The sequence below is a fragment of the Amphiura filiformis genome, chromosome 4 (genome assembly GCF_039555335.1).
Source record: "Amphiura filiformis chromosome 4, Afil_fr2py, whole genome shotgun sequence".
Lineage (NCBI taxonomy): Eukaryota > Metazoa > Echinodermata > Ophiuroidea > Amphilepidida > Amphiuridae > Amphiura > Amphiura filiformis.
This window is the reverse complement of record NC_092631.1, coordinates 27,286,473-27,313,138: the sequence shown is the minus strand read 5'-3', so window position 1 is coordinate 27,313,138 and position 26,666 is coordinate 27,286,473. Positions and strand designations below refer to the sequence as shown.

Sequence of the window (26,666 nt, the reverse complement as noted above, 5' to 3'; positions counted from 1 at the left end):
CGCGCACACTGACTAATATCACTATCACCAGAAAACCAATCAAATTACGTCAATTCTTTACAAGACGCACCCATTGAATAAGAATACCTCCATATTTGGTTTGACTTAATTATTAATACCCATACGTGTTTACAATGGCATGTCATTAGAAACGTATATTGTAAAGTATCCATATAGCCGAGATAATCGTCTGATATGTCCGGAAAATATTTCTTCTGGTTTGCTGATTGGCTACAAGCCTACATATGCTGTAATTTTGCCCGAAAGGGTGTCATTTCTTGTCACCATTTTATATTTAGTAGACTTGCTTACACGATGTAACTGGCGGTTACATCTTCAACCATGCATCAGTATGCATATCACCATTTCTAGCTGTTATATATAGATCCAACATGACATAGTACATATATAATGCACATTTAGCACAACATGGTAGTTTTTGTACCATGATATTAAGCCCTATCGCAGCGTAATTTGCACCCCAAAATTCACCTGTTGCGATACCACATTGATTGTACTGGCTTTATGTGTTGATTGTCCGAGACGGCACTTCAAGTTGCTCTGCGTCAGATAAAATTACACCACAACTTTCAAAATGGGGTGCAAAAACGCACCCCATGGTAACAAAATTAATTCGAAGACTGGATGCAGCATTCCAATTAATTGTGCTGGTTGCCATTTAAGCAACCGATGGCAATGAGTTGGCAATACATTAATGGTATGTGTTTTGAACCCGACAGTCATTAAAAAAATAAATAATATACACCATGAGTTGAACCACAACTTTCAAAATGGGGTGCAAAAACACACCCCAAGGTAACAAAATTAATTCGAAGACTGGATGCAGCATTCCAATTAATTGTGCTGGTTGCCATTTAAGCAACCGATGGCAGTGAGTTGGCTGTACATTAATAGTATGTGTTTTTGTATCCGACAATCATTAAAAAAAAAGTAATATACACCATGAGTTGAACTGATGCTTATACAATATACATCATGTATAAAACCAAATAGTTTTTTGTTTCACAATATTTTTGTACAAATCATAGCTTATCCTTATTTTCCATATTGCTCACACCTGATGTTTCGCCATTACCATTAGAGCCTTCCTCGGATTCAGATATCAGTTGCTGCATCCACATTTCAGAATACATGCCTTGTTTTTCTAGCAATTCCTCATGTCTGTAAAGGAAAATGGTAAAAATAGAAGGTGTTAACATCATACAAAATCATGTGAACTGTTTTTAATGAATAAATTGAAGGAAAATCAGTTTTTCTGTACAAGCCAACTGCTCAACCAAACAGTGGCGTAGATTTCTTTTTGACATTGGGGGAGACGGGGTTGGAAAAAAGTTCTTGAAGTAATGTGAATCCAGCATCTTGTGGCGACAAAATAAGGTACAAATGCGCATGAAGCACACAAACATTTTGCCATATTGAAGCAAAACTGGTGAAATATGGGTCAAAAGCAAAATTAATGGGGCTAAAATGGCCAAATATGAGGTTATTTTGGTCAGAAACCCACATACAGGTGTCAACATTGCATGGGGGATGAGTGTATGGACCATCCCCTCCTGGCAAAATATTGGGGGGATTGACCCCCCACCCCACTTTTTTGAGAAAATTTCAAAATTTGATTTTACTTTACTGACTGGAGGAAAGTATACAGACTATAATGATTGTGGTGTATTACTGACCTTCCTCTTTCTATAATCTCCCCATCTCGTAGCACACATATCATATCAGAGTTGATGATGGTAGATAACCGATGAGCGACGACTATTGTAGTACGATTGGCGCACACATTGGAAAGAGAAGCCTGGATGTTACGTTCTGTCTTGGTATCAAGAGCTGAGGTTGCCTGTGTAGGAGAGAAAAATAGAATTAGATTACAGTAAACAACTTTTGAAAAGAGCTGACTTAAGTGATATGATTGGTCCACTTGGTGTGAAAGTGGAGCATCAAGTGCAGAGGCTGCATGTGTGGATCAAAATAATAATGATAATAATCAATTCTTTCATAAATTGTGTCTCAACCCAACCAAAGGCTAAAATATGCATGATGGGTGTTAAATATTGAAATTCAAACATTTAGCGGCGAAAGTGCAAAATTGTATAGTATTAGACCTGCTACTACAAAACTTGGAAAAAGTCACTAAGGCTTTATTTAAGATACAGTCCAATAAACACAAATCAATAGAAAACACATGGCTAAAGATGTGTTTTTGAAGGACAAAAGATTCGGTAATCATGGATATGTGACATGATCAAGGGGAATGAGTCACATGTCGACCCTGGTCGAAAATGAGTTTTACATATGTTTCTAAAGAGGACATTTGGAGCTTTCTGAAACTGAAAACCCCATGTTGACACAACTTTTCTTTGCAAAGTTACATGAATTTATCAATCGCTGAAAACAATATAAAACAAAAGAATTTTAACACTTTGTTTGCCAATATCTCAAAATCAATATTAGCGACATCCGACTCATTTCCCTTGATCGTGTCACAAATATCAATAGAAAACACATGGTTAAAGATGTGTTTTTGAAGGTTAAAGATGTGTTTTTGAAGGACAAAAGATTTGGTAATCATGATATGTTACAAAAGATTGTTGGGCACATTGTCATTGGCAGGAAAAACCTCTTTTATGTGCTTGTGGCCCTTGAACATGTTTAAAACGAAACTGCCAAGAGGTAACATAGAAGGTTTTGCTTTAAACATGTTCAGTGGCCAGTGACACATAGGAGGTTTTTCCTGCCCAACGATGTCATGGCAAAATAATCTGGATACAATTTCTTTTGCCTTCCATGAGCAACTTGCAAACATGGCAGAGTCCAGCCCCTGTAAGCATAATTTATTTTGATGAGAACAAACAGGAAAAACATATATCACTTACCTCATCCAATAGAACAAACTCAGGCGCTTTGAGAATTGTTCGTGCAATTGCTACTCTCTGTTTCTCTCCCCCACTAAGTTTGAGTCCCCTCTCACCAACAACTGTATTATAACCTGACAAAATATACAAAGCATAAAGTGGTTTAAACTTTTGAGGAAAAGTGGTTTCAAAGACAATAATAGTTTTAAATGGGGTATTCCATTAAAAATCCACACCCATCTTGAAGCTTATATATTTCCATCTCATTTCCAGCTCCACCTGATGTTCAATTCAGGTAGAAATTGTTGCTTGTTTTCTTATATTCCTTTTGAAAATTATTGAAATCTGTAAAATCCTGTTAAATTTTGCACAATTTGGCATAAAATTTGACAATTTTGAATTCCAAAATCTTCCACACATTTTCCTCTTTTATTATGGATGAAAATGGTTAGATCTGAAATAATTTAAACTGTTGAATTTGGTTGGAATTCCAAAAATCATCCTCGAGGGGTATGGTCTCACAAACATAAATGAGATTTTGGCAGCCGATCTCTGAATCCAAGAATACAAAAGAAGGCACTTGTTCCCCAAGTCCCATACTAGTACAGGGTGTCCCAGAATGATTTGTACCGTGTTTGCAAAAATAACTAAAAATAGAAGACGGGCAGTATATCTATTTTTGATACCAGCATTATAATGTTGGACATGTCTCCACGTATTCTGTTAATTTCCCAGCACGCTACCTTTATTTGTTTTGGCGTGGCATGCAATAATGTAAAATCGATGAAAAACGACTCGCATACCTTTGAAAAATGGCACGATACGATTAAATGAAGAACGTGGGATGTTTAGCACAGCATTTCGACGACAACTACTGTTGGGGTTGCGCCTTAAAGCTTGCCGGACAGCTGCAATGTTCGCTCTAGTTCTTACAGTCTTACGAGCACCTGAAGCTTCACTTTGCCGATTCATGACAGTTCTGTGCTCGTCAAACTTCTATTCTTTACGTTATACACTATCGTCTAATGAATCTTCTTTGCGTCTCAACATAGCTGCCGGTTTGCCAGTAAGTTTTTGAAAGAAATCCACGCTGCTGTGCATTAAATTGAGGAGCCGTCTTTTCTGTACCACAACCGGTTCGATCTCTGCAAGCATTTCAAATGACATGGACCTCACACCACAATAACTATATTTAAAACTACCGCCAAAGAGAGAATGGGATTAGGCCACAAATCCATAATTCCATATAATGATTGCTTCGTAACGTCATAAATAATAGATTTATATCGGCTATTTAGTGGAAATATGAACAGGACACAACTAAAATACCTGCATAACTTTTTCCAAATAACTTTGTGCTGAACGGTTAGTAATGTTACAGATTTCCAGGTTGCGTTGTCAAAACTTAGAATTCACCATTTTTACGCAATCTTCTATAACTTCTACTAGAAACGTCCAATTTTTAAAATCTAAAAAATCTGAGAAAGCTAAATGTATGTCAAACTTAAAAGGCAAAACAATATGACCATTCAACATGCCCTTCATACCTAAAAAATTCCATCTTTCCCGGTATAGATCATTCTGGGACACCCTGTATATGGCCCACTTTTGAAGTCTGGACTATATTTGTGTATATTCTCAGTCTGGAATAGAAACTACACCCAACTGGAAGCAGCCAGTTTCCCAGGAAAGTGGGTTAGCTGTTCAGATCTCATGAACTCCTCCAATGACCTTACTGGTTAGTAAGTAAAATCTGCTTTTGTCAAGCGAAAATTGTTATTTGAGAACAAACCTAATGAATTTTTTCATCTCATCAAATCTTACCTTCAGGGAATGTTTCAATTCTTTTATGGATATCTGATGCATTGGCTGCATCTTCTACCTCCTGGTCTGTGCAGTTGATTTTACCATATCTGATGTTGTACCTGAAGCAGAAGGAAATACATTGAAAGTTGAAGAAATCATATGAATGTGACTATGGTGTGTGGTTCATGGACTGCACCTGTTTCATGTAGGATTTCATCCTTGTTTGATGGCAAATACACATGCCCACCTACCTCTAAGCCCCACTAAAGGTGAAGCATAAATGTTTCCAACATCTAACTATGGACGTTTTGTGCACCATCCATGGATGTTGTGTATGAATGTCATTTAACCTATCACCCATGGGCTGTTTTTTTTCCTGTCTGACACTTTTTGAACATGCTGGGCCTTTTGGAACACCCTCAAGGAAAGAACAGAGAATTAATTGTGTTTTCAACTGATTGAGTGTCCCAGATTAAAGAAGAAATAATACAAACAAACAAACAAACATGTTTTTTTCTAAAAGTAGTTTTGACATATATACATGGTAAAGTTGTAATTCTACATTTGGGGATGCCTTCCCACTCCCCCCCCCCACCCCTTTCCACACACACATCCATTTACAAATACCGGAAGAACTTACTAAACACTGAACTACTGATAGAAATAGACTTCTTAATCAATAATTTTTCATGATACAAAATTATCCCAACTTAAAGCCTTAATGTACGATCTTTTATCAGAATTTACCTTTATTTTTTTCAAACCTGATTTTTTGGCATATTTGTAATACTTACACATGTTCTAACTTAAATCTATGGGCAAACAGTCATATTCACCCTATTTGTAGTAAAACGGGATGATTTTCTGTTGGTCCGACATAAAATCATAATTTTTTAGATTATGATTTTATGTCGGCCACGATCATAAACCGTAGTCTCCTACAAAACTAGTTTGATTACGCTCCCTCCACATGTGGAGGAGCGAACTAAACTTTGGCTGGCCAGTCAGGAGACTAACTCTGAGGCCGCACTCGCTGTCCTAATCCAAATATAGTGCGAGATATTTCGAGTGATAGAGGTGAAGTTTATGATGTTGTTTCTCGCGTCCAAATGTATTGGGAACTTTCATAATGATTGCATATTATCATTTTGGAAGAAAAAAGGAAAAATCTAAAAATTTAAAAAGATCGTACATTAAGGCTTTTAAAGCACACTTACATGATCTTTTGGTTAAATAGTACTGTGTCCTGTGGCACGACTCCAATCACTTTTCTCAAGGAGCTCTGAGAAACCTGATAAAAATAATGAAGAACAGTATATAATAGCTACATTCATTTTATTTGCAGTGGAAAAGAAACAACCAAAAACATCTAGAAGCACTTTCTGGTAAGGAAAACAGATGAAACTGATAAGTAGGGATGGGGCAAAAACAAGAAACACCATCACAAAGGACAAAAGTGACATTGCTAATATATATCTAGAAACACCACAGGATCATCAGTCAGTCTACCAACAGCATTACACCATTGGTAATGAACAGTGACGTGCACAAAGGGTGGGCAGGGAGGCACAGGCCCCCCCACTTTTGCTGGTCATTCAGGGGAAATCAGTCATTCCGCTGGCAGTGAGGGCTACGCCCGCACCCATTGAAATTTGTCAACTTGCTCAATCCTACTCGATTTTAGTAAAGCTTTTGATAAAGTTTTGCACCAACATCTTTCTTCAAAATTAGAGTACTATGGCATCAGAAACAGCACCCTTGCATGGATAAATAGTTTCCTTTCAAACAGGAAACAAGCTGTCTCAGTTAATGGAACTCATTCCAACTGGGTTGATGTTACCTCAGGTGTCCCGCAATGGTCGGTTCTTGGACCTGTCTCATTTCTATTATACATCAATGATATTAACGAACTCATACAATCAAAAATCAAGCTTTTTGCTGATGACAGCATATTGTACAGAGAGATAAAGAACTCAGATGATCAAGAAATCTTACAGAAAGATCTTGATTTCCTAGCTGAATGGTCTGGCAAGTGGTTAATGCAATTTAATGTCAAGAAGTGTGCAGTGTTAAACATCACATGCAAAAGAAACCCTGTATTATAACTTGAATATAGTCCAACAACATGACTATTTAGGTGTTACTATTTCGCATAACCTGAACTGGAACGACCACTGTACTAAAGTCATCAATAAAGCCAGCCTTACACTAGGCCTTCTGCGGAGAACTTTGTCCCCCTGTTCAACAGATGTCAAAGACAAATCGTATCAAACACTTGTGAGACCACAAATCGAGTACGCAAGTGAAGTTTGGAACCCGTGTACAACCACGAAATCAATAGACTGGCACAGGTTCAAAGAAATGCAGCCAGATTTGTTTTCTCTGATTACCGCAGAGAAACACATGTGTCACCTCTTGTAAACAAACTCAACTGGGACTCACTACATGTTAGACGACTAATCCAACAGTCTTGCATGTTCTACAGGATCCAGTATGGACTACTGCACATAACTCCCCCATCTTGTATTCAAAGGGCAACTCACATATCAGCAAGAACTGATCACCCATTGAAATTTGTCAACTTGCTCATTCCTACTATAAATGCAAACAAATATGCATTTTACCCAAGAGCCATTGCAGTTTGGAACAGGCTACCACCAGCAGCAGTTCTACACATCGCACCATTTGTGCCCATTTTCAAGAGTGTTGCAGCGCCAGCAATAAGGGAGATGCAGCCTCTTTATGGACTACATATCCTTTAAATGAATTCGCACCTTGTATATAGCGCACCATTTTGTTTTTCGTTGGATTATTTGGATATGCTTCGCACCCTATGTTATTTTTTGTACGTCCACGGGCTGTCGACGTCTGATGTACTTTTCATCCTAGTATAGGTGAGATCAGCTTTTAAGGATTATGGAACCAAGAACCAAGAACCTTACACTCCTAATCAGACTCCATTCGGGGAACTGAAAAACCTGCCCCCCCCCCCCCCACTTTCAATGTGCTGCGCACGCCACTGGTAATGAAAAATGGTTTCTCTAAAATATTCAGATGAAAAAGTGAGTGTTGTTGACCAATTTTATGACTACCTTTGATGCTATTAATCATTTCCATTTCTCCAGGGTTTGACGCATTCCAAGATTTCTATTAAATTAACAAATATGACCACACACGTATAAATAAGGCCAAAAAAAAAAGTTTGTTTGTCCATAGAGGCTTATGAAACAGTTGGGTCGGTAGGTCGGATTTTTTTATATATTTTTTTACAGATATTGCACTTGAAACTGACAATTTGAAGACTGGTAAATAAGTCAAAACACACAGCACTTTACTGGTTTAACTCTTGAGATGGTTCTACATGTTATACTGTTCATTTTCTTTACATTTTCTTTCTTTAAATTTATACTAACCACTGTTTTACTAGCATATTCAACGCAAATTTAAAACAAAAAGATAAAAAAAGACACGGTCGGGACCAGAGTACACGGTCGGTCGGACGTGGACAAACAAACTTTTTTTTTTTTTGGCCTAAGGTCAACATTGTCAACTGTAACTTTGAATTGTGGAGGTAATGTTCGCAAAAATTGTCTCTTTTCCAGTAATCACTAACCTGTGTTATATCTTGTCCATCTATAAATATATGTCCACCTTGGATGTCATAAAATCGGAATATCAGTCTGATGATGGTACTTTTGCCAGCACCTGATGGACCAACCTGCATTAAATACAATAAAATAACCAATAAAATTTAACCAAACATACAAATATGGTACAAACTCAAATATTGAGACAAATAAAGCTGATGCACAAGAGGAATGATATGGGTCCCATATAGACGATCCCAATGCTTAATATAAGGTGTGTCATTTCTCTCCATTTTGATATTGGGCAGGAAAAACCGCCTGCTTGTGGCCCTTGAACATGTTTAAAACAAATCTGCCAACAGATTACATAGGAGATTTTGCTTTAAACATGTTCAGGGGCCAATGACACATACATGTAGGAGGTTTATACTGCTCAACGACATTTTGTTGACCTTAACTCAAGAACAGCAAGACCTATGGAATGGAAATATAAATGTGATTATATATTCCGTGACTCATTTCCTATAAGAACAGTGAATTCATAGATGAGTCGCAAGTTTCCATTGTTATACTTAAAATAAAAAAGAGCTAACTTTACATGCATATAGCTAAAAATAAAATATAATTTATATATTTATACATAAGTTATATATCTCCAAAACTGGGTTAGTTGGGGCTGTAGAACAGTGGGTGTTTTTTTCCGCTTATTTTGAAGTATAAATTGCCTTGTACTTACAAAAGCAACTGTCTGTCCTGGCTCAACAGTAAAGCTGACATTCTTCAAGATTGGTTTTCTGTTTAAAAAGAATTATGAAATGAAATTATGATATGGAACATGAACTTGTCAAAAGATACAGCAGGCTTTTTTCTGTGACATCACAATTCATCAAAATTTGGACCAAAAGACAGCCTGTAGTTCTAGATGTAAATAATTTCTCATAAATTTTTGTTAATTTTCGCCTCAATTTTTACAACATGGTTTGTTCAAATGCGGTCCACATTGTTTAAACTGGTTTTGAGCCTATAAAATGGAAAATAAATGAAAATGTTTTATTCTCTTTTTGACACTTCATTTTCATCATATGTTTATTTACATTGTGTGGCAGAACGAGCACAAAGCATGTCACATGATGGTCACACGCGCAGGTCACAGTGTGTCAGACAAACAGATCTTTTGTGTTGGCTCTGCATTTTGCATTTGCACACAGATCACTCCGAATCGGTGTGTTCACACAGGCCGAAAAATGCAGAATGTAATGTACAGTACGTCATGCATTGTTTGAGAGCTGAATGGACCAAAGTGCAACTTTCAAAACTGCATTTTTTTCTCACATGAGCCATTGTGACCAAACACATTGTAAATATGACCAGCTGCGTAAAACAAAATGTGCTACTACCAAATACTTTTATAATTTGTTAATTTTATAGAAAACTTTCCCAGTGATTCTAAAAAGTCTTTGGGGGACTTAGACTAGAGTGGCAAGTTTTCCGTGATTTAAAACACTGAATTCCGCTATTTTTCGTGCGTGGTTTTAAATACTAAATTCCGTGATTTTCCGTTATGTAATGTTCACATCGGGGTAAAAAGAAGGTACTTCTTGCATTATATTTTTAGTTGTTTTAAGCCTGATATCTTTGAAGACGGACTTCATTTTCATTATTTTAACCTCACATTTCATTATTTGTTCTTCATTTTGATTTTTCTCAAGGAAAAAAATATGCGTTTTCCGTGAATTTCCGTTTTTTTCTTAAATTCCGTGAATTTGTCTGTTTTTCCGTGACATGGAAAACTTGCCACTCTAACTTAGACCTTGTGACCCCTTCATTTGCATACTTACTGTTCATTATAGTAGAAACTGACATTATCAAACTCTATTCTGCCTTTGACAACTTCCAGTGTTCTTGCATTACCCGAATCAGCTACCTACAATAAATAGTATATGGTATAACCATATCAGTTTAAGGCCAAAAAAAAAACATGTTTGTTTCCTGTAGCAGGTCAAATTTTTTTATAATCCATATCTTCAAATGAAAAAAAATTGGAACGAAAATTTACAGGGGATCTCTCCGACACACACACAAAAAATCATATTTCTTCATATTCAACATGTTCAATAATATTTATGATCCCCTTTCAACCTGCAGATTAAAAAAGTATTAAAAAATGTGTGATGTTTTCTCCAGTAGTTTTTCACTAAGCTTGTTTGTTGTGTGATGTGTAAATGTTTACTACAGTAATGCTTAATATTTTTTTGCGATTTTTTTTTTCCGTTTTTTTTCAAAAGTGAAAAAAAAAAAATCTAAATGCATAAAAAAGCCGTCAAAAAACGAAATCGCGCTACAGGAAACAAACTTTTTTTTTTTTACCTAATCATAATCATCTTCACTCTTCTTGTCATCATTGTCATTTGATTGTCATTGCCATCTTTCTCTTTGGCATCAACTTCATCGTCATTATCGTTGTCATCATCAGTGTTCGCTTTACCCCGTGATGCATTGCAAAATGCTACTCGTTTTTGATTAATTGTAACACAATTCTTGAAATGCATAGCATAAAAATGTGATAAGAAAATGCTTTGAAATATGTTTACCTAAAACAATCTGTTGACAGATTTATTACTTTTTCAAAGCAACAAAAATACATTTCTTGATTTTACAATTTTAGTACAATAAACCCCCAGTGGGGTAAGTAGCCAGACCTCTAGTACTAGAGCAAAGGTCAAGTTCTGTGAAAGGTGTTTTTAAATAGCCCAATTTTGTAGCCAAGATTTTTGAAATTTCACCAAAATAGTCACCGGTCCATTGCACTGTGTGCTCTCTATATCGCTGGGTCCAAATTTCTTGAAAAATTGGTAGATTGATGGGTCCACTTTCAAATTCTCAGCAGTATACTGTACTCAAAGGGGATATACTTAAGTCTCATCACTTACATCTTGCTTTTCTTCCATCAGTACAATCATGTTCTCCATATCAACAAATGCAGCTTGTATCATTCTGTAAACAAACACACAAATTCAATACAACAATCAGTGCCGGTGCCAGGAATTTCTTTGGGGGGGGGTAGGGGCATGGTGAATTTCAGGGGAAGCAAAATCAACAAATTTTGCACAAAATTACAGCAAAAAGTGGAAATTTTTGTAATTTTGAGGGTTTTTTTTATTGCTGACGGCCCCAGTGGTACACTAGCTACTGCACAGTTACTTCATTGGTACTATGAGTACCTGTGTTGGAACTGAACTTGTGCTGCACTGATACTCTTTGAGTAGCCACAAAGTAGCTGCCCAGCAGTGTACCTCTGGGGTGGCAGCAATTAGGAATTAGGTACAAATACTACATGGTTTGAAGGGAAATAGGGGAAACTATTTTACCAGAGGCACTGGCTACAAGCCTACTACCCTGAACCGAAAGGGTGAGGAGTGGTAGGCCTGTAGTCAATCCCGAGGGAAAAATAGTGGCCCTATTTCCCTGAAAATACCATGTAGTATTTGTTTTATTACACTTCATACATATTTATGAGAGAATGACACCAATATTTGTAACATTTAAAAAGAAAATAGGCGCTACCCACTTATGGGAAATTACCTATTTAACTTGAAGTTAAGCTTCAGATTCAAGATCTTTTCTAAGCTCTGCACACATGATTCCCTTCTCCTTCACAGCTTTCCGAATCATAAATTGGTTGTTTCAAGCATCCTTGTGCAGAATTAGTTCTGCAATATCTGCTTCGGACAGTGAAGTACTTAATCTGTTCATGGACACTGCCATTTTTGTTGTTGCTATAATAAATTCCTATTTTCTCATATGAATAGGTCAATCTACCTGGGTTGTGTCCAGATGTGATTGACCAATGAATTGGTGTCATTTTCTCATGAATATGTATGAGGTGTAATAATATAACATACAATAATTATTAAAGGAGACACACAGATAGTCTGACAGATATAAACAGAAAGAGAAGGAGGAGAGAGAAAGGCGAAAGGGGTACAGAGTGCGAGCGATATGGGTAGAGAAAGAAACTGAAGTTTACCTATAGTATGTTCCAAAGAAGTTTAATGGGCCGTACAGTTGAATGATGTAGGTTGAAAATAAGACATAGTCACCACCCTGAAGAGATAATAAATAAAATGATTAAGTCACACTGCACTAGTTTCACTCACAATTATAGGCCACATAAAATTAATTATTCGTTTCGCGTCCACCGCCCGCCTGGGTTTTGGGCCCGCATGGATTTATTTTTATTTTTTATTTTTTCCAAAAAGTACGATAAAATGCTGAAAAATACGGGAAAAACCCTATAAGTCATGTCTAGCCACCTCTGAAGAAGCTTGAGACGATCTTTTTCTTACTAGCCTAAATCCAGTATACCCTCTACGCTATTGTAGAACACTATAGGCCTAATACAGTCGAGATCAATGCGTGTCTGGATCGTGGGAATTAGATAATGAAAATACGATATCGAAGTACCATGCAGTCCGCATGCATAGAATTTAACATTTAGCCTACTACTCAGTGATGACTGGTTCAGGTCAATTAATTCTTCCTTTTTGATTATTATGTTTTATAGAATTTAACGTATTAAATAAAACGTATTTAGATGTATCAATGATTTGCAGTATTATAAAATACACAGCCTGAAAAAAAAGAATACAATAGGCCTACATGTACATGTAGACAATGGTGAGAAATTTGCTGTTTTCGTCTTTATTTTGTAGTGCCGTTACCATTCAGACAGATAGGCCTACAGTGTACCGGTATTCAATTTGCGTTTTATTCACTGTGACATACAATAGAGGCCGTCAGCGTGACGTCATATGCCGCCATCTTGTGGGTACACGCTGCGATGGTCGTTCGATCTCCATGCGTGAACAGCAAAATCACTGTGTCGATGCGCGATAACAGCTGCGTGGCAAGCTGCGCCCTGCGCTTAGTGTCCAACGCATGCACACGCGTATCATTTGTACCCACAAGATGGCGAAAGGCTGACGGCCTCTATTAAATACATCAAAATAGAATGTAAAATTATTTCCTGAGGCAATTCCTTGATACACACTGAGAGGAATGGTACCGTAATAAAAGCACAGAGTGAATGTACTCTGGGTATTTACTGACACTTGAACCGATGGTTATTTCAGCATTTGGCTATCATCCGAAAAAGACATGGTTTATATTGAAGGAAAAAAAAACAAAACAAAAAACCTCCCTCCCTCCTCACTTTTCAAAACCAGGTGGACGCGAAACGAATTTATTTTTTTATGTGGCCATATATCGTCCTTGGGCAGGAAAACCTTCCTATGTGCTTGTGGCCTCTGAACATGTGTAAAACAAAACTGCCAACAGGATACATAGGAGGTTTTGCTTTAAACATGTTCTGGGGTCAATGACACATAGGAGGTTTTTTCCTGCCCAACGATGATATCGTCACCTACTACAATAATTGCCTAACTCAACAGTTGTAATTTTAAGATTTAAGTTTTGTATTGCAAGGATATCACTGGCTTGAGCAACACTATGTTGAGCTGTTTCAATAGCAAAGAGGGTGGCTTGGGCAAATATCTTTGGGAATGAAAGTTATTATATTACTGTATTATTTTGGAAACCTGTATTTTCCTAAGCCACCGCCATAGCGTAAGACAATTAATAGCAGAAATTTGCTACTGCCACTAGTGTCCACTCATGGTCAAATGAGCCATCAATGTCCTTAGACTGATGTGTGAAGTGACCAGTCCATTGCACCGCGTGCTCTCATGTCCATGTTAAAATGTGAAAAAATAATGTGAAAATAAGTTTGATGGTATTCTTATTCCTACTTACAGTAAGTTCTCCTTTTGAAACGAGATATGCACAAAACATACTGCCTACCAGCAGGCCAGAGCTAATGATTACATTCTGGGATGAATTCAATACCACCAGTGAGGCCAACGACTTCCACTCGCTTTTCTGATGAGAGAAAGAGAAAAAAAGAACAATTATCATAAATTAAAAATTCTGTGCCCACAAATAAACTCAACTAGAACTTTTTTTCAGGTTTTGGGTTGTGTGTTTTTGGCTGTGACCTTTTATCTATTTGCTTTTTTTTTTTTTAAATCGTAAACTGCTTGGATTTTCTCCCATTTTCTTCTGAGATAAACTTTCTTCCCTAACTCCATGAGAACTACCTGCCGATTGGCCAAAATGAATATTGTGACCAATTTTGAACTAATCAAGGAGGGTATTAATAAAATCATCTAGTTTGACTATAAATAGTTTAAAGCCTAGTCATAATTGGCAATTGAAATGCGCATTTCAAGTTATCAACCCATCAGAAATGTTGTTAGATGACCAGTTAGTGTCCAGGGGGTTAAACTAAGCACTCTTCATACATACCTGGTAGTCTGTGATGGCCTCATCATACCGGTCCACTTCAAACTCTTCATTCCCATAATACTTAACCTATAAAGGCAATATCATAATACTACATTAGTACACTTCAACATTTCTGTTTTTACTCAAAATTATATCAAGCAGAAAAACTATCAAGCTTCTATCTTCAGATACTATACAGCAGGGGTTCTGTATAGGTGGGCCCCAAAGATTTTTTAGTAAAACTAGATCTTGTGATGTGTATACTGATGCATAGCCATAAACTGTAAACATAAATGTGACTTCCAATCATCACAATGATGAAGAGAAAGACACTTATTAAATAAAGACTGTCATACAATTTGCTATGACCAATTGCATCTTTGTAAAATCTAGTGCATTGGGCTATTCCATTTAAAATCCACACTACCCCTGTGGAAGATTTTGGAAATATCTTCCACAGAGGGAGTATGAATTTCAAATGGAATGAACACATCAGCAGCTCCATTTGAAACTCACCCTCCTTCAGTAGAAGATTCAGGTTGAATCTTATTCAGAGTGTGTATGAAATTCAAATGGAGCCACCTAATATGTTCATTCCGTTTGAATTATACTCCCCCTGTGGAAGATATTTCCAAAATCTTCCACAGGGGGAGTATGGATTTTAAATGGTCAGTGCATTTGTCAAAATTTGCACAACTCACCGTTTCAAAGTTGAGAAGAGAATCCACAGCCTTTTGCTTGCATGAGTTATCTTTCAGATTCATCTCACGACGGTACTTGGTTCTCCATTCAGTTACAGCAATGGTAGCACCTGCAGTTCGGAGACATTAATACATTAGAAATCACGGCAAAAATAATAGCAACATTGCAAAACACCTCTTACTGAAAAGTTGGCCCAATTTCTTCCTGCCATTTAAATCGTGTGAAGTATGACTAAGTCTTACGATATCACATGTGTCATGTTGCGTATACATCTGTGTAAGCCTAAGGTACTACAGAAAATATTATCTGCCTATGTTATGTCATAAATATTAAATGAGGAGTACATATATAATACAGATTTTAAGTGGTGTGTCAACACAAGGATGTGGGGCATGGTGGCGCAGCAGTACGGGCTCAACCGCGCAATCGGATGGTTGCGAGTTTGAGCCCTGGCGGTGCCATTGCGTTGTGCACTTGGGCAAGGCGCTTTACCTCACTTGCCTCTCTTTACCCAGGGGTGAAATGGGGAGCTGTTAGGAATATTGTCCATTGACTGCTGCCCAAAGGTATGAGCTTGCCTTGGGCATTGTATGGCATCTGACATTCTAACAACAGCTGAATAAATGTAAAGCACTTTGATACATGTGAATGGCACTGTATAAATGTCAACATTTATTTACTTACAAAGGGTAATAAGAAGAAACACCCTACATTCTAACAACAGCTGAATAAATGTAAACCGCTTTGATACATGTGAATGGCACTGTATAAATTTACTTACAAAGGGTAATAAGAAGAAACACCCTACATTCTAACAACAGCTGAATAAATGTAAACCACTTTGATACATGTGAATGGCACTGTATAAATGTCAACATTTATTTACTTACAAAGGGTAATAAGAAGAAACACCCTATAAGACTCACCTAGATATAGAACCATAGCCACAAAGACAATGAGCCCAAACCATGCATTAAAGGCAGTGATGAAGTACACAATAGCTATGATGATATCAAAAAGTGTAGGAAGGATGTTGAATACGATGTAACTGTTGAAAAAAGAATGAGTCAGGGAAATTATTTACTTATTATTTGCCCAATCCAAGCTTGTTTACCTGTTTATATACTATATTTGTTAAATGCTACTTTTTAGTGGTCATTTTTTGTATGAGAAGTTGAGAATAAAGAATTTAAAGTCACATTGTAACATTTGATGAGGAGGAAGTCCTCAATGTTTTTCAAAATTTTGATTTTTACACAATCAATTGTAACATATACCAGTGATTTAAACGCTGGTAAAAATGGTAACATGTTAGGTAGTGTTCCTGCCTTGCGATGTTGATAGAAAGTTTAGTTGAAGTCAAATAGTTATGATTTGAGGCTAGTGCATGCTAGCCACATCTGACTAAAATATCGGCAGTCTCTTTCCTGACCAAGTCATAAAAAAATGCAATGCTCCTTGTGATTGCTTAGAATGATACGGGCATTATAATTCAGTACTCATAAGCTTTTTCCTCATATATCGTGCTGTACATAGACAAGCACCATCACATTTGTACATCATTGAACTCCTTCATCCATCCACCTTTGTTCATGACTTTTGAGCAACATTGGGCCTTGAAAAGAACAACTTAAATTTTAGCCCAATTTTACTGAATTTTGCTTCAAAAATACCCGCTGAAATTGAATGTTGGGTGATTTGTGTGACTTTACCTGAGCAGACTGTTGATGCTAGTTGTGCCCCTGTCCATCATACGCAATATCTCACCCGTTTTCCTGTTCAGATGCCAGCCAAGAGACAAACTGAAACAAAAATGATGGCAAATTATAATATAAACCAAGTGGATTCAATTCTCAAAAATTCTCATTTTTCGAGAAAATCCCAAACACTCTTTTTGCCCAAATTTTTTCAGATCACATAACAAAAAACTTCTTGAGTCAAAAATATTTTGTATTAATTTTTAACAACTAGAAATAAATAAACATATTTTGCCAGTTCTGGATGTGCTCTGTTCATTGAGGAACTTTTTGTCACTATCGACCCATATTGCGCTAGATAGCAAATTAGTACAGAAAATTGAAATGGAAGAAATGCATTATGGGAAGTACAAGATTTCTTCTCTGAGTTCAAGGTAACCTTGTGCCCAACATGCACATAATTATACAGACAGCAAAATAATTAAGGTACCAGTTATGTTTACCACTGTATATCCTAACAAAGACTAAATGTGTCAAAATTAAAACCATCAGCCAATAGCTGTATCCTTTAGCTCTGATTTAAGGTCTCATTTGTTGAAATCGGTTGAGAATTAAAGAAACGGTGATTGAACAAAATGAAAAGTTGCATTTTGATGTTTTAATCAATGGAAATCACAGCACTAGTTCTTTTGTTTGAGAAGGCTTTGTGTACAAATCAATAGGGACAAAGGTCATAGCAAGTGGGTAAACAGGGTGGAAAAATTCCAGGGCCCCAAGGAGGGTGAGGAGGAAATGATAAAAGAGATGTTAAAAGCACCCAGCACTGCTCCTTATCTATGAGCCCCTGCGCCTCTTGCTATGCCCCTGAATAGGGCATCCAATGGACCAATCTGCAACTTTTGAATTTTGGATTACTGTGTCTATATTTCTTGACTGATTTCAACAAATGATGTCTTAAATCCGAGCTAAAAGATGCAGCTATTGGCTGCTGGTTCTAATTATGACATATCTGTCTTTGTTTAGGATATTTAGGGTGAAAATAACTGGCACCTTATAATTCTTTTACTGTCTGTACAACATATTAAGGAATGGTCAAAAAAAGGAAGAGGTGACACAGATGCATGGTGCAAGCAAAATATACAAACTCTCAAGACACATCTGCTCACAAGTCATTGTCCTCATCACATACTGTGGTATCTCAAAAGGCTGCCTTGTGTGATTTATATTATCAATGATGTATTTCATATTGTTATTTTATATTTCAGCATGCTTCTATTTATGAATGGATATAGGATTGTAATATGTGTTAATATATGGTCGCATGTCATAAGTTGGGTACAATTTCCATTACATGGTCAAAAATGACAAAAAATGAAATTTTTGATATGTTGTGTACATTGAAAACCTCTAATAATTAACACCATTTTTAACCTTATCACATGCTTAATTTTTGAGATAATGCTTAATTACTAATTAATTAATACACAGGTGTCTATGTAAATCTCAATTTTCAAATGCGTTTTTCTCAAATCGGACTTCAATTACAAAAATGACTGTAAAAATTGCTTTTTTCTTTCCTGTTGTTCTTATTCAAGGTATCCTCTTATATCATTTATTGATCCTTGATGTGTTTTGTGTCCTCGTCCGTTGGATTCACCATTACCTACTTTTTGTAAAAATTTAATTTATGCAAGAATGTCATCAGATTTGGAGGATATGGTCTCAATACATTAATGCTTCAAATGAACTATTTAAAATAATTGTATGTATGTTAATTACATTGTGAAGGTCAATGACCTTTTTAGGAGTAATTAGCGAGACAGTTACGGTATTCTATTATTAAGGAAATGAATATATCAAGAAGAGAAATGTACATATACATTAGCATGTTGCTACAAATACTGAAATTCAACTAGGATTTCATGAAAAATGAAAAAAATGGAACATAACACCATTTAAGGTGGTACTACACCCCTTGTTAAATTTGTGACTATTTTTGTATTTTTCTCAAAAACACATTGGTAACAAACGTTATGTAAATTATAGGGGTATTAGGAATCAAGTTACTACACTGGAATTTCAGTGACTCAAGACAAGCGGTATAATTTATTTATGATAAAAGAGGTACCGCTAGAATGTACCTCATTTCTTAACTTGTATATAATGAACTCCTTGTCTTGAATCACTGAAATTTCGGTGAAGTATATTGGATTCCTTGCCCCAATATTATACATAACTTTCTTTACCAGTGTGTACACAAAATGTAGTAATTTTGTAGTTACTTTTTGAGAAAAATGCAAAATTAGTCACAAAATTTACCAGGGGGTGTAGTACCACCTTAAGTAGTCAGTAATTGTTTTAGTTGTATAAATTCAACATTCAAAGCTGTCAATACATCATACCCTCATTAGATTTGAAAAGGTAACCAATAGTTTTCACATGCTGACATGTGAATTTTCACATAGGCCCTATTGCACACTCCCGCATCCGCCTGCTCCACATCCGCCTGCTCCTCCACCCCTGGCATTTTTCATTTCAACTGATGTGATTTTTTTACTGAATAATGTATAATTATATGCTTCAGTAGATTGAAAGAGTATAAAATTAGGCTTAAAATGAGGTATGAACCACTGCTGTAGGATATGGGGTTACGGAAAGCCAATCAAATTTGTATCACAATTTTCAGAAAAGTGTAATCCCTCCACCCTTTTTGCATACCCAACTTATGACATGCGACCATATGTACCACAACAGTGATACAGTGATTCAATAGTATGTTATGAGGATGACAAAATGGGTTTATTACTATCTATTATGAAACAGTTTCAACAAATTACAAGGATGTAATGGTTTAAATTTTGCTGCATTTTTGGTCAAATATTCCATTCTTTTAAGTTCTTTATGCTCTTTGGGGACACAGATGGTCAACCATCACCATTTTACTACAGGGTGAGTCAAAAAAAGTGCAATAGAGAAAAGAATCCATTTTTATTTAAGAACCGAGTTGAACCTTTCAGGTTTTAAAACATTTTATAAATGATATATCCGTTAGTGACCTTGTGTGAAAGATTCAAGGAATTAGCATTTATCGTTTTGTTTTTATGACACATTTCATAGCGATACCCAATTTTAATGTTTGTCCAAGAGACATCTAAAATTTGAATGTCAGCCAACTCTGTGTAAGGTACATTTTGAACAACTGCCATTTTCTTAACCTGAATGGCAATTGAAATAAAATGGAGCACCTAAAGTGTTATTGCCCTTGGTCTTGTTTAAGGAGAAGAAACATTATTTATTATTATTTTCATTTAACTTTACTTTAAAGATGTTTATTCTCTATCAATAACATACAAATTTGTAGGCGGGCTTTACAAATGTCGAAATGAAATGCGCGCAAATTGAAGTGGAGTGAATTACAAAATATCCAGTAAGTTGGACATATTGGGATTAAAAAAACTGGAGTTGGAGTCAAGTGAGGTATGGAGGACTTAAAGTAATGTTAGAAAGTTTGAACAGAAAAAAAAAAGAAATTAAAATAACACAAAAATCAACCTTATTTAAGTTAAAGTCAGTTTCAAAGCTGGTGCCTTTATCGTGCATTGTGTGCTCTTATTCAAAATACATGATACCTGACAAATAATGAAATTGGGTAACGCAGCAAAAGGACTCATAAAAATTAAACGGTAGTTGAGATTCACTTCATTTTTTTTCACAGAAGGTTACTTTTGAGTGTGGCATTTATAGAAACTTTCAATAATGGGAAAGTTCAACTTGGTTCTTATATAAATATTGATCTTTGCTCTATTGCAGTTTTTTTTACTCACCCTGTATAGTCGATTTACTAAACATCCTATTTGATTCCCACATAGCCAGTAACTTTGCTACTAAAGGGTTCATCACCAATTTTATGACCAACAAAACTGGAAATGTAATTCAACATCTCAAGAGTTTCATACATTCAAGTCACACAATTATAATGAACTTTTTGTTTAGCAGGCCCTAGATTTCGACAAGAATTACAAAATCAATTGAATACCTGAGTGGAAGAAGGGCCCAACTCCATCAGAACTGTTTTTGAGATATTAAGAAAAAACTTAATATTTGGAAAAGTTTTATAGACAGAATTTTTTCATCTTCAGGGGACCTTTAATACATGAACATACAGTATTACATACATTCGAAATCATATATATTGTTTCAATGGCAACGGTACAGGTCTTAATACGAGCTGGAGTTGGGCCCTTCTTCCACTAATATACTGCAAGTGCAAGTTCCGTAAGCAGATGTGTAATAATTAGCTACAGAAATGTGGAAATTATCTATTAACTGCACAAGTAGAAGCATGTAATATGTTAGCAAGAAAGATTATTGTAATGAGAAGCAGATTTCATGGATGAACAAAATTCCTCTTTAACCCACAATTTGTGGAAGAAGGGCCCAACTCCATGGAGTTGGGCCTTTCTTCCATGAAAACCATGATTAAGTGTATGTGGAAGACTATTTAGAGAGTGTATTTTGGCTCATCTTTTACACACAAGGAAGAACAGTCTGCTGGCAATAAAATGCTGGGTCTAACTCATTTTTGTAAACAAATTGGAGTTGGGCCCTTCTTCCACTCAGGTATTCAATTCTCTTAATGATTCTTGTAATATTTGGATGCAAAAATCAACTTCTCTCATTGTATCATACAGTCAGTAAGTGCAGTGACTATGATGGATTTTGATTCTCACAAACCAAGATGAAATCTAGGCCCTGTTTAGGTCTATGACTAAGCTCAAATTGTGGGCAAAGTGCAAGATTGTAAGTGCAGTAGAATGTAATAGCTGCCATTTGCTATATTTTAATGGATGTACTTATTTTTGATCAAAAACACATGAAGAACCCCAACTACATGAAAAGATGATATATTGGGTTAGCTTAGAGGCCATCAGAAAAGTAATACAGAACATCAACACTTCACAATGAGTGGGTTGTGCGGCAAACAACAGGTGATTTACATAAGGCAGCTATTACATTCTACTGCACTTACGATGGTCTTGCACTCTGCCTATGAAATTAAGAAGAAATGCTACCACTACTTAGTATTCAATAATGCAAAGCACAAAAAATGACAGAAGCCAATGAAACCACAAAACAACCCTAAATGGCAATGATAGAATTAAAAGGGTCTATCCAAGAGTGAAAAATCACATTTTGTGGAATATGTAAAGAGATAGTGCCAAACATCTCAAAGCTCTCTGTTAATAGCCTAATCTTTTCTAAACTGATTGCAATTTGGTGTTGAAATTTTACATTAGCATTAGGAATCAGATAAAAGATTGAAACAGTGTTCCTTATTTTAAAGCTGCTACATAACTCTTTTCATAACTGACTGCAATTTTGTTGAGATTTGGCAACAGCAGTAGAAGTCAGTTAAAGATTGAAGACTGCCTTCCTTAAAGCTATAATGTGTAATGTGCAAAATGCCTAATCTTTTCTAAACTGATTGCAATTTGGTGTTGAAAATTTACATTAGCGTTAGGAATCAGATAAAAGATTGAAACAGTGTTCCTTATTGTAAAGCTGCTACACAACTCTTTTCATAACTGACTGCAATTTTGTTGAGATTTGGCAACAGCAGTAGAAGTCAGTTAAAGATTGAAGACTGCCTTCCTTAAAGCTATAATGTGTAACGTGCAAAATGCCTAATCTTTTCTAAACTGATTGCAATTTGGTGTTGAAAATTTACATTAGCGTTAGGAATCAGATAAAAGATTGAAACAGTGTTCCTTATTTTAAAGCTGCTACATAACTCTTTTCATAACTGACTGCAATTTTGTTGAGAGTTGGCAACAGCAGTAGAAGTCAGTTAAAGATTGAAGACTGCCTTCCTTAAAGCTATAATGTGTAACGTGCAAAATGCCTAATCTTTTCTAAACTGATTGCAATTTGGTGTTGAAAATTTACATTAGCGTTAGGAATCAGATAAAAGATTGAAACAGTGTTCCTTATTTTAAAGCTGCTACATAACTCTTTTCATAACTGACTGCAATTTTGTTGAGAGTTGGCAACAGCAGTAGAAGTCAGTTAAAGATTGAAGACTGCCTTCCTTAAAGCTATGTGTGATTTCCTCAATTTTACTTGAATTTGTTCTTTTTGCAGGATTGTAATGTCCAATGGTATACGAAAATACCATGTGAAAGACTAAGCCTGAAGTGCTTTAAAAGGGCATTTCCTGATCGACCATCTCATTCTCCCTGCCCTTATCTAAAAAAAGTTGAGATTTTTATACCACTGGTGTACCATAACGTAATTCAACACAGTGGCCTATGGAGCAGTGTAAAAATCATCATGCGTAACTCGCAAACGCAAAATCAGAATCAATTGAAATTTTTGGACTAAGCTTTTTTGGTGGATATCTATTGAAAAATGTCAAAAAAGGAGGATGCTAGGATCACAAAATACTCCTTTAAGGGGACAGATAGCAACGTGTGCACAGTATTTTTTGTGGCACATGAGAGCACATGAGACACACAAAATGGCATTCTGAATATGACGAATGTCCCGATGATATCAAATAATTTTGATTTTATTAAATTTGTATAATACAAAATTTCTGGCAAATTATTAAAAATTGAAATTTTTGACATTTAGCAGTTCTCAAAGTAAACTTTAAAAATCTAATAATACGTACTTAAAGTGTGTGTAGCTGGGGATCATTTGAAAATTTTGACCTTTCCTGTTGAAGACATACATTTTTTCGCAAAATGTTTTTAGGTCTTTTGGGAATAAAATAAACAATCCGCTCAATAAACAAGTTGTGAGCTAATACACATATTGACCATTTATTATAGGCATGTGAATGAAATAGCGATTTTCTCTGTTTTTCCGATTTGTTCGGCTCAAAATTAAAAGGGGACATACATGGATATGATGGTGAAAACTAACATTTTGTGAAAAACAAATTATGAATCTTTTCTTTACTGAAATTGCACATTATTGCTTTAATTTGAAGCTACTGAAATTAGATTGCATATGATTTGACTGAATGAAGATGTTACACTAATTATGATTTTGTTACCTATGGAGATGTCCAAACAATTTGATCATGATGGACTTTGTAGTGTACTGTTGCACCTTGATCCACATTACCGTACGTATATTAGATAACACTCCCATACTACCTGTAAAAATCATTAATAGATATATCTCTAGAATGTTTAACCATAACCATGTACACCTTTGCACTTGTTTTCTATGCTTCAAGTCATAATTTGATCAATTGTAATCTTTGGGCAGGAAAAACCTCCTATGTGTCATCGAGCCCTGAACATGTTTAAAACAAAATCTCCTGTGTACCACAAGCACATAGGACCATTGGGCTATTCCAGTTGAAATTAACCCACACACCCCCTATGACAGACATGACCTTTATTGTCCACACAGGGAGTGTGACTTTCAAATGGGGTTACCTGAATTGTGGTTTTGAACTGGAATAGAGGTAAAACACAAGGTGCATTAGTGCAGCACTGAATTTCACTTGCTATGCCATCTAGCATCAATAGGCTATTCCAGTTGAAACCCATACATCTCCTATGATCTTAATCTCCCACACAGGGAGTGTTGACTTTGAATGAAGTAACTCATTCAAGGTAACTCAATTTGAAATTCACACTCCCTGTGTGGAAGATTAAGGTTATGTCTTCCAGTTCAACTGGAATAGCCTTATACTCCATCTATTAGATTCTGTTACAGCCCATGCACTTTGTCGAAAGTTTGCTATATCAAATCTAATCCTAGCCCCAAATCATTTTCCACCCTGATGTGGTAGTGACGTCAAAGCGTTGAGGCATCTTAAGCTTTGAGCGAACACTAGCGATTTATAGCTGCGCCCAATGAAATGTGCACTGACGTCACCGTCACATCAGGGTGGAAAATGCTTTAGCCATCACTCTAGTCCTAATGCTGGTTTCATACTGTCCTGCCGCTTTGCCATACTGTCCCTAGCTAGCGGTGACCAGCGGCAAGCAGATATATATTGATCACTTCACAGCGGTGGAAGCACCGCTAAAAGTTGAATTCAAGTCAACTCGGAGCGGTACCGCTCTGACGTATGAGAACAAAATACGATTTTGGAGCAGTGCTGAACGGCCACATTGGCTTTCATAGTCATGCTGCTGCCACTAAGCGGTGTGCCCCTCCGCTTGCAAAAAAGTACAAGCTGCATGATGAAGCGTCATGCTGCGCAAACGGCAGAAAGTATGTGAAACCAGCATAACACTAGCCCTAACCACATCTAACCTCATTTCATATTCGTCATAGCAAACCTTTTGTCATATTCAACACAGCCAACCTTATTTTCAACATGGCAAACCTTCGACATTTAAATTAGGAGCGCGCTTTCCTGGGTTGTGCGATGAGCCGATTAGTTCAACAATCAATAAAATTGCCAGTCTTTGATAAACTTTTATTATAATCCTTGTCACCAGACCACTTCAAAAGGCAGGGTGTATCATTGATGCATATAATCCATCCGTTTTATGACCGAGCTTTCATGAGGCATGCGCTTATAATTAGCGAGGGGAATCCTGCCTTCTTTCTGTGTGAAAGCATGGTAGGGTATTTCAATATGAGCCCTTACACACTTTACGTGACAATTGGTCCCCATCAATAATGCACAGGTTTCGGTCCAATCTACTTCTCAATATGTGATGCGATCAAGCAAAATCAGTCGGCACTCGGAAATATTGATTTTGAGATATAGCCAAACAAAGGAAATATTTCATTTTGTTTCCTATTGTTTTGGAAATATAAATGGGGTTTTCTACAAAATCCAGCTTTGTAAATACTTTTTAATATCCTATAAGAAACAGAAAATTTAATATTTCCGAGTTCCGACTGATTTTTCTTGATCGCGTCACATATATCTATGGATTGAAGTAACATATGTAATGGAATAAAAACTATAAACACCAACATAAACTAGAAACACAACATATGCCAATATCTGAAAACAAAACAGAAACACTTTTTTAGTTTTCAGATGAGAATGTATTACCTATGAAGATGAGAGAAGAGCTGCACCATGATGCCTTTTGTTGTAAACTGCTGTACTTTGATCCACAAGAATACACGGATGTTGTTGAGAAAACTTGTACCTGTGATGAGGATGGTGTAGAGTGGTTGGATAAATCGTTGTCTGCATCACATACTGTCGTATCTCAAAAGGCTGCCTTGTGTGATTTGTATTACCATTGTAGTATTTCATATTGAAAATTATTATACTGGTTTTTTTTTTTTCAACATTTATGTGCACTTGCCTACTTGGGGAAAGATTAATATTTGTTCAGTATTTCATATTGTTAATTTATATTTCAATATGCTTCTTCTTAATGGACACAAAAATTATATACCAATTTAATTTTACCGTGCATCTCATCCCAGTTAGATGACACTACGAAAAAAGTCATACAAGGCAGCCTTTTGAGATAAGGCAATTATGTGATGCAGACGACAACATGAGGTACAATGTACAAAATAATAAGTTTTTGTTACTGAATTTGTTTGGAGAAATGGGGAAATGGGTATGTTTTGAGGTTTAAGTGACAAGAAATTGCATAAATTATCCTGCACTATTGTGTGTAGCCCAACCACCACGGGCGTCTTAATTAGACAAT

At 36.2% G+C, this 26,666-nt stretch overlaps 1 protein-coding gene across 1 annotated transcript in view; it reads right to left on the bottom strand.

Annotated features, from left to right (window-relative positions):
• Nucleotides 1–299: 299 nt before the first annotated feature.
• The window catches only part of LOC140150759 (ATP-binding cassette sub-family B member 6-like), a 37,560-nt gene continuing 11,193 nt past the window's right edge, over nucleotides 300–26,666 (bottom strand). The window contains exons 5-20 of the mRNA XM_072172861.1: nucleotides 26,048–26,147; nucleotides 17,026–17,115; nucleotides 16,240–16,361; nucleotides 15,313–15,422; nucleotides 14,633–14,698; nucleotides 14,081–14,206; nucleotides 12,297–12,373; nucleotides 11,200–11,263; nucleotides 10,108–10,193; nucleotides 9,006–9,063; nucleotides 8,296–8,400; nucleotides 5,900–5,973; nucleotides 4,701–4,801; nucleotides 2,898–3,010; nucleotides 1,698–1,861; nucleotides 300–1,182 (exon numbers count right to left, since the gene is read on the bottom strand). Of these exons, the coding sequence (XP_072028962.1) occupies nucleotides 1,044–1,182; nucleotides 1,698–1,861; nucleotides 2,898–3,010; nucleotides 4,701–4,801; nucleotides 5,900–5,973; nucleotides 8,296–8,400; nucleotides 9,006–9,063; nucleotides 10,108–10,193; nucleotides 11,200–11,263; nucleotides 12,297–12,373; nucleotides 14,081–14,206; nucleotides 14,633–14,698; nucleotides 15,313–15,422; nucleotides 16,240–16,361; nucleotides 17,026–17,115; nucleotides 26,048–26,147 (1,595 nt within the window). The 3' untranslated portion in view covers nucleotides 300–1,043. The remainder of the gene's footprint in view (nucleotides 1,183–1,697; nucleotides 1,862–2,897; nucleotides 3,011–4,700; nucleotides 4,802–5,899; nucleotides 5,974–8,295; nucleotides 8,401–9,005; nucleotides 9,064–10,107; nucleotides 10,194–11,199; nucleotides 11,264–12,296; nucleotides 12,374–14,080; nucleotides 14,207–14,632; nucleotides 14,699–15,312; nucleotides 15,423–16,239; nucleotides 16,362–17,025; nucleotides 17,116–26,047; nucleotides 26,148–26,666) is intronic.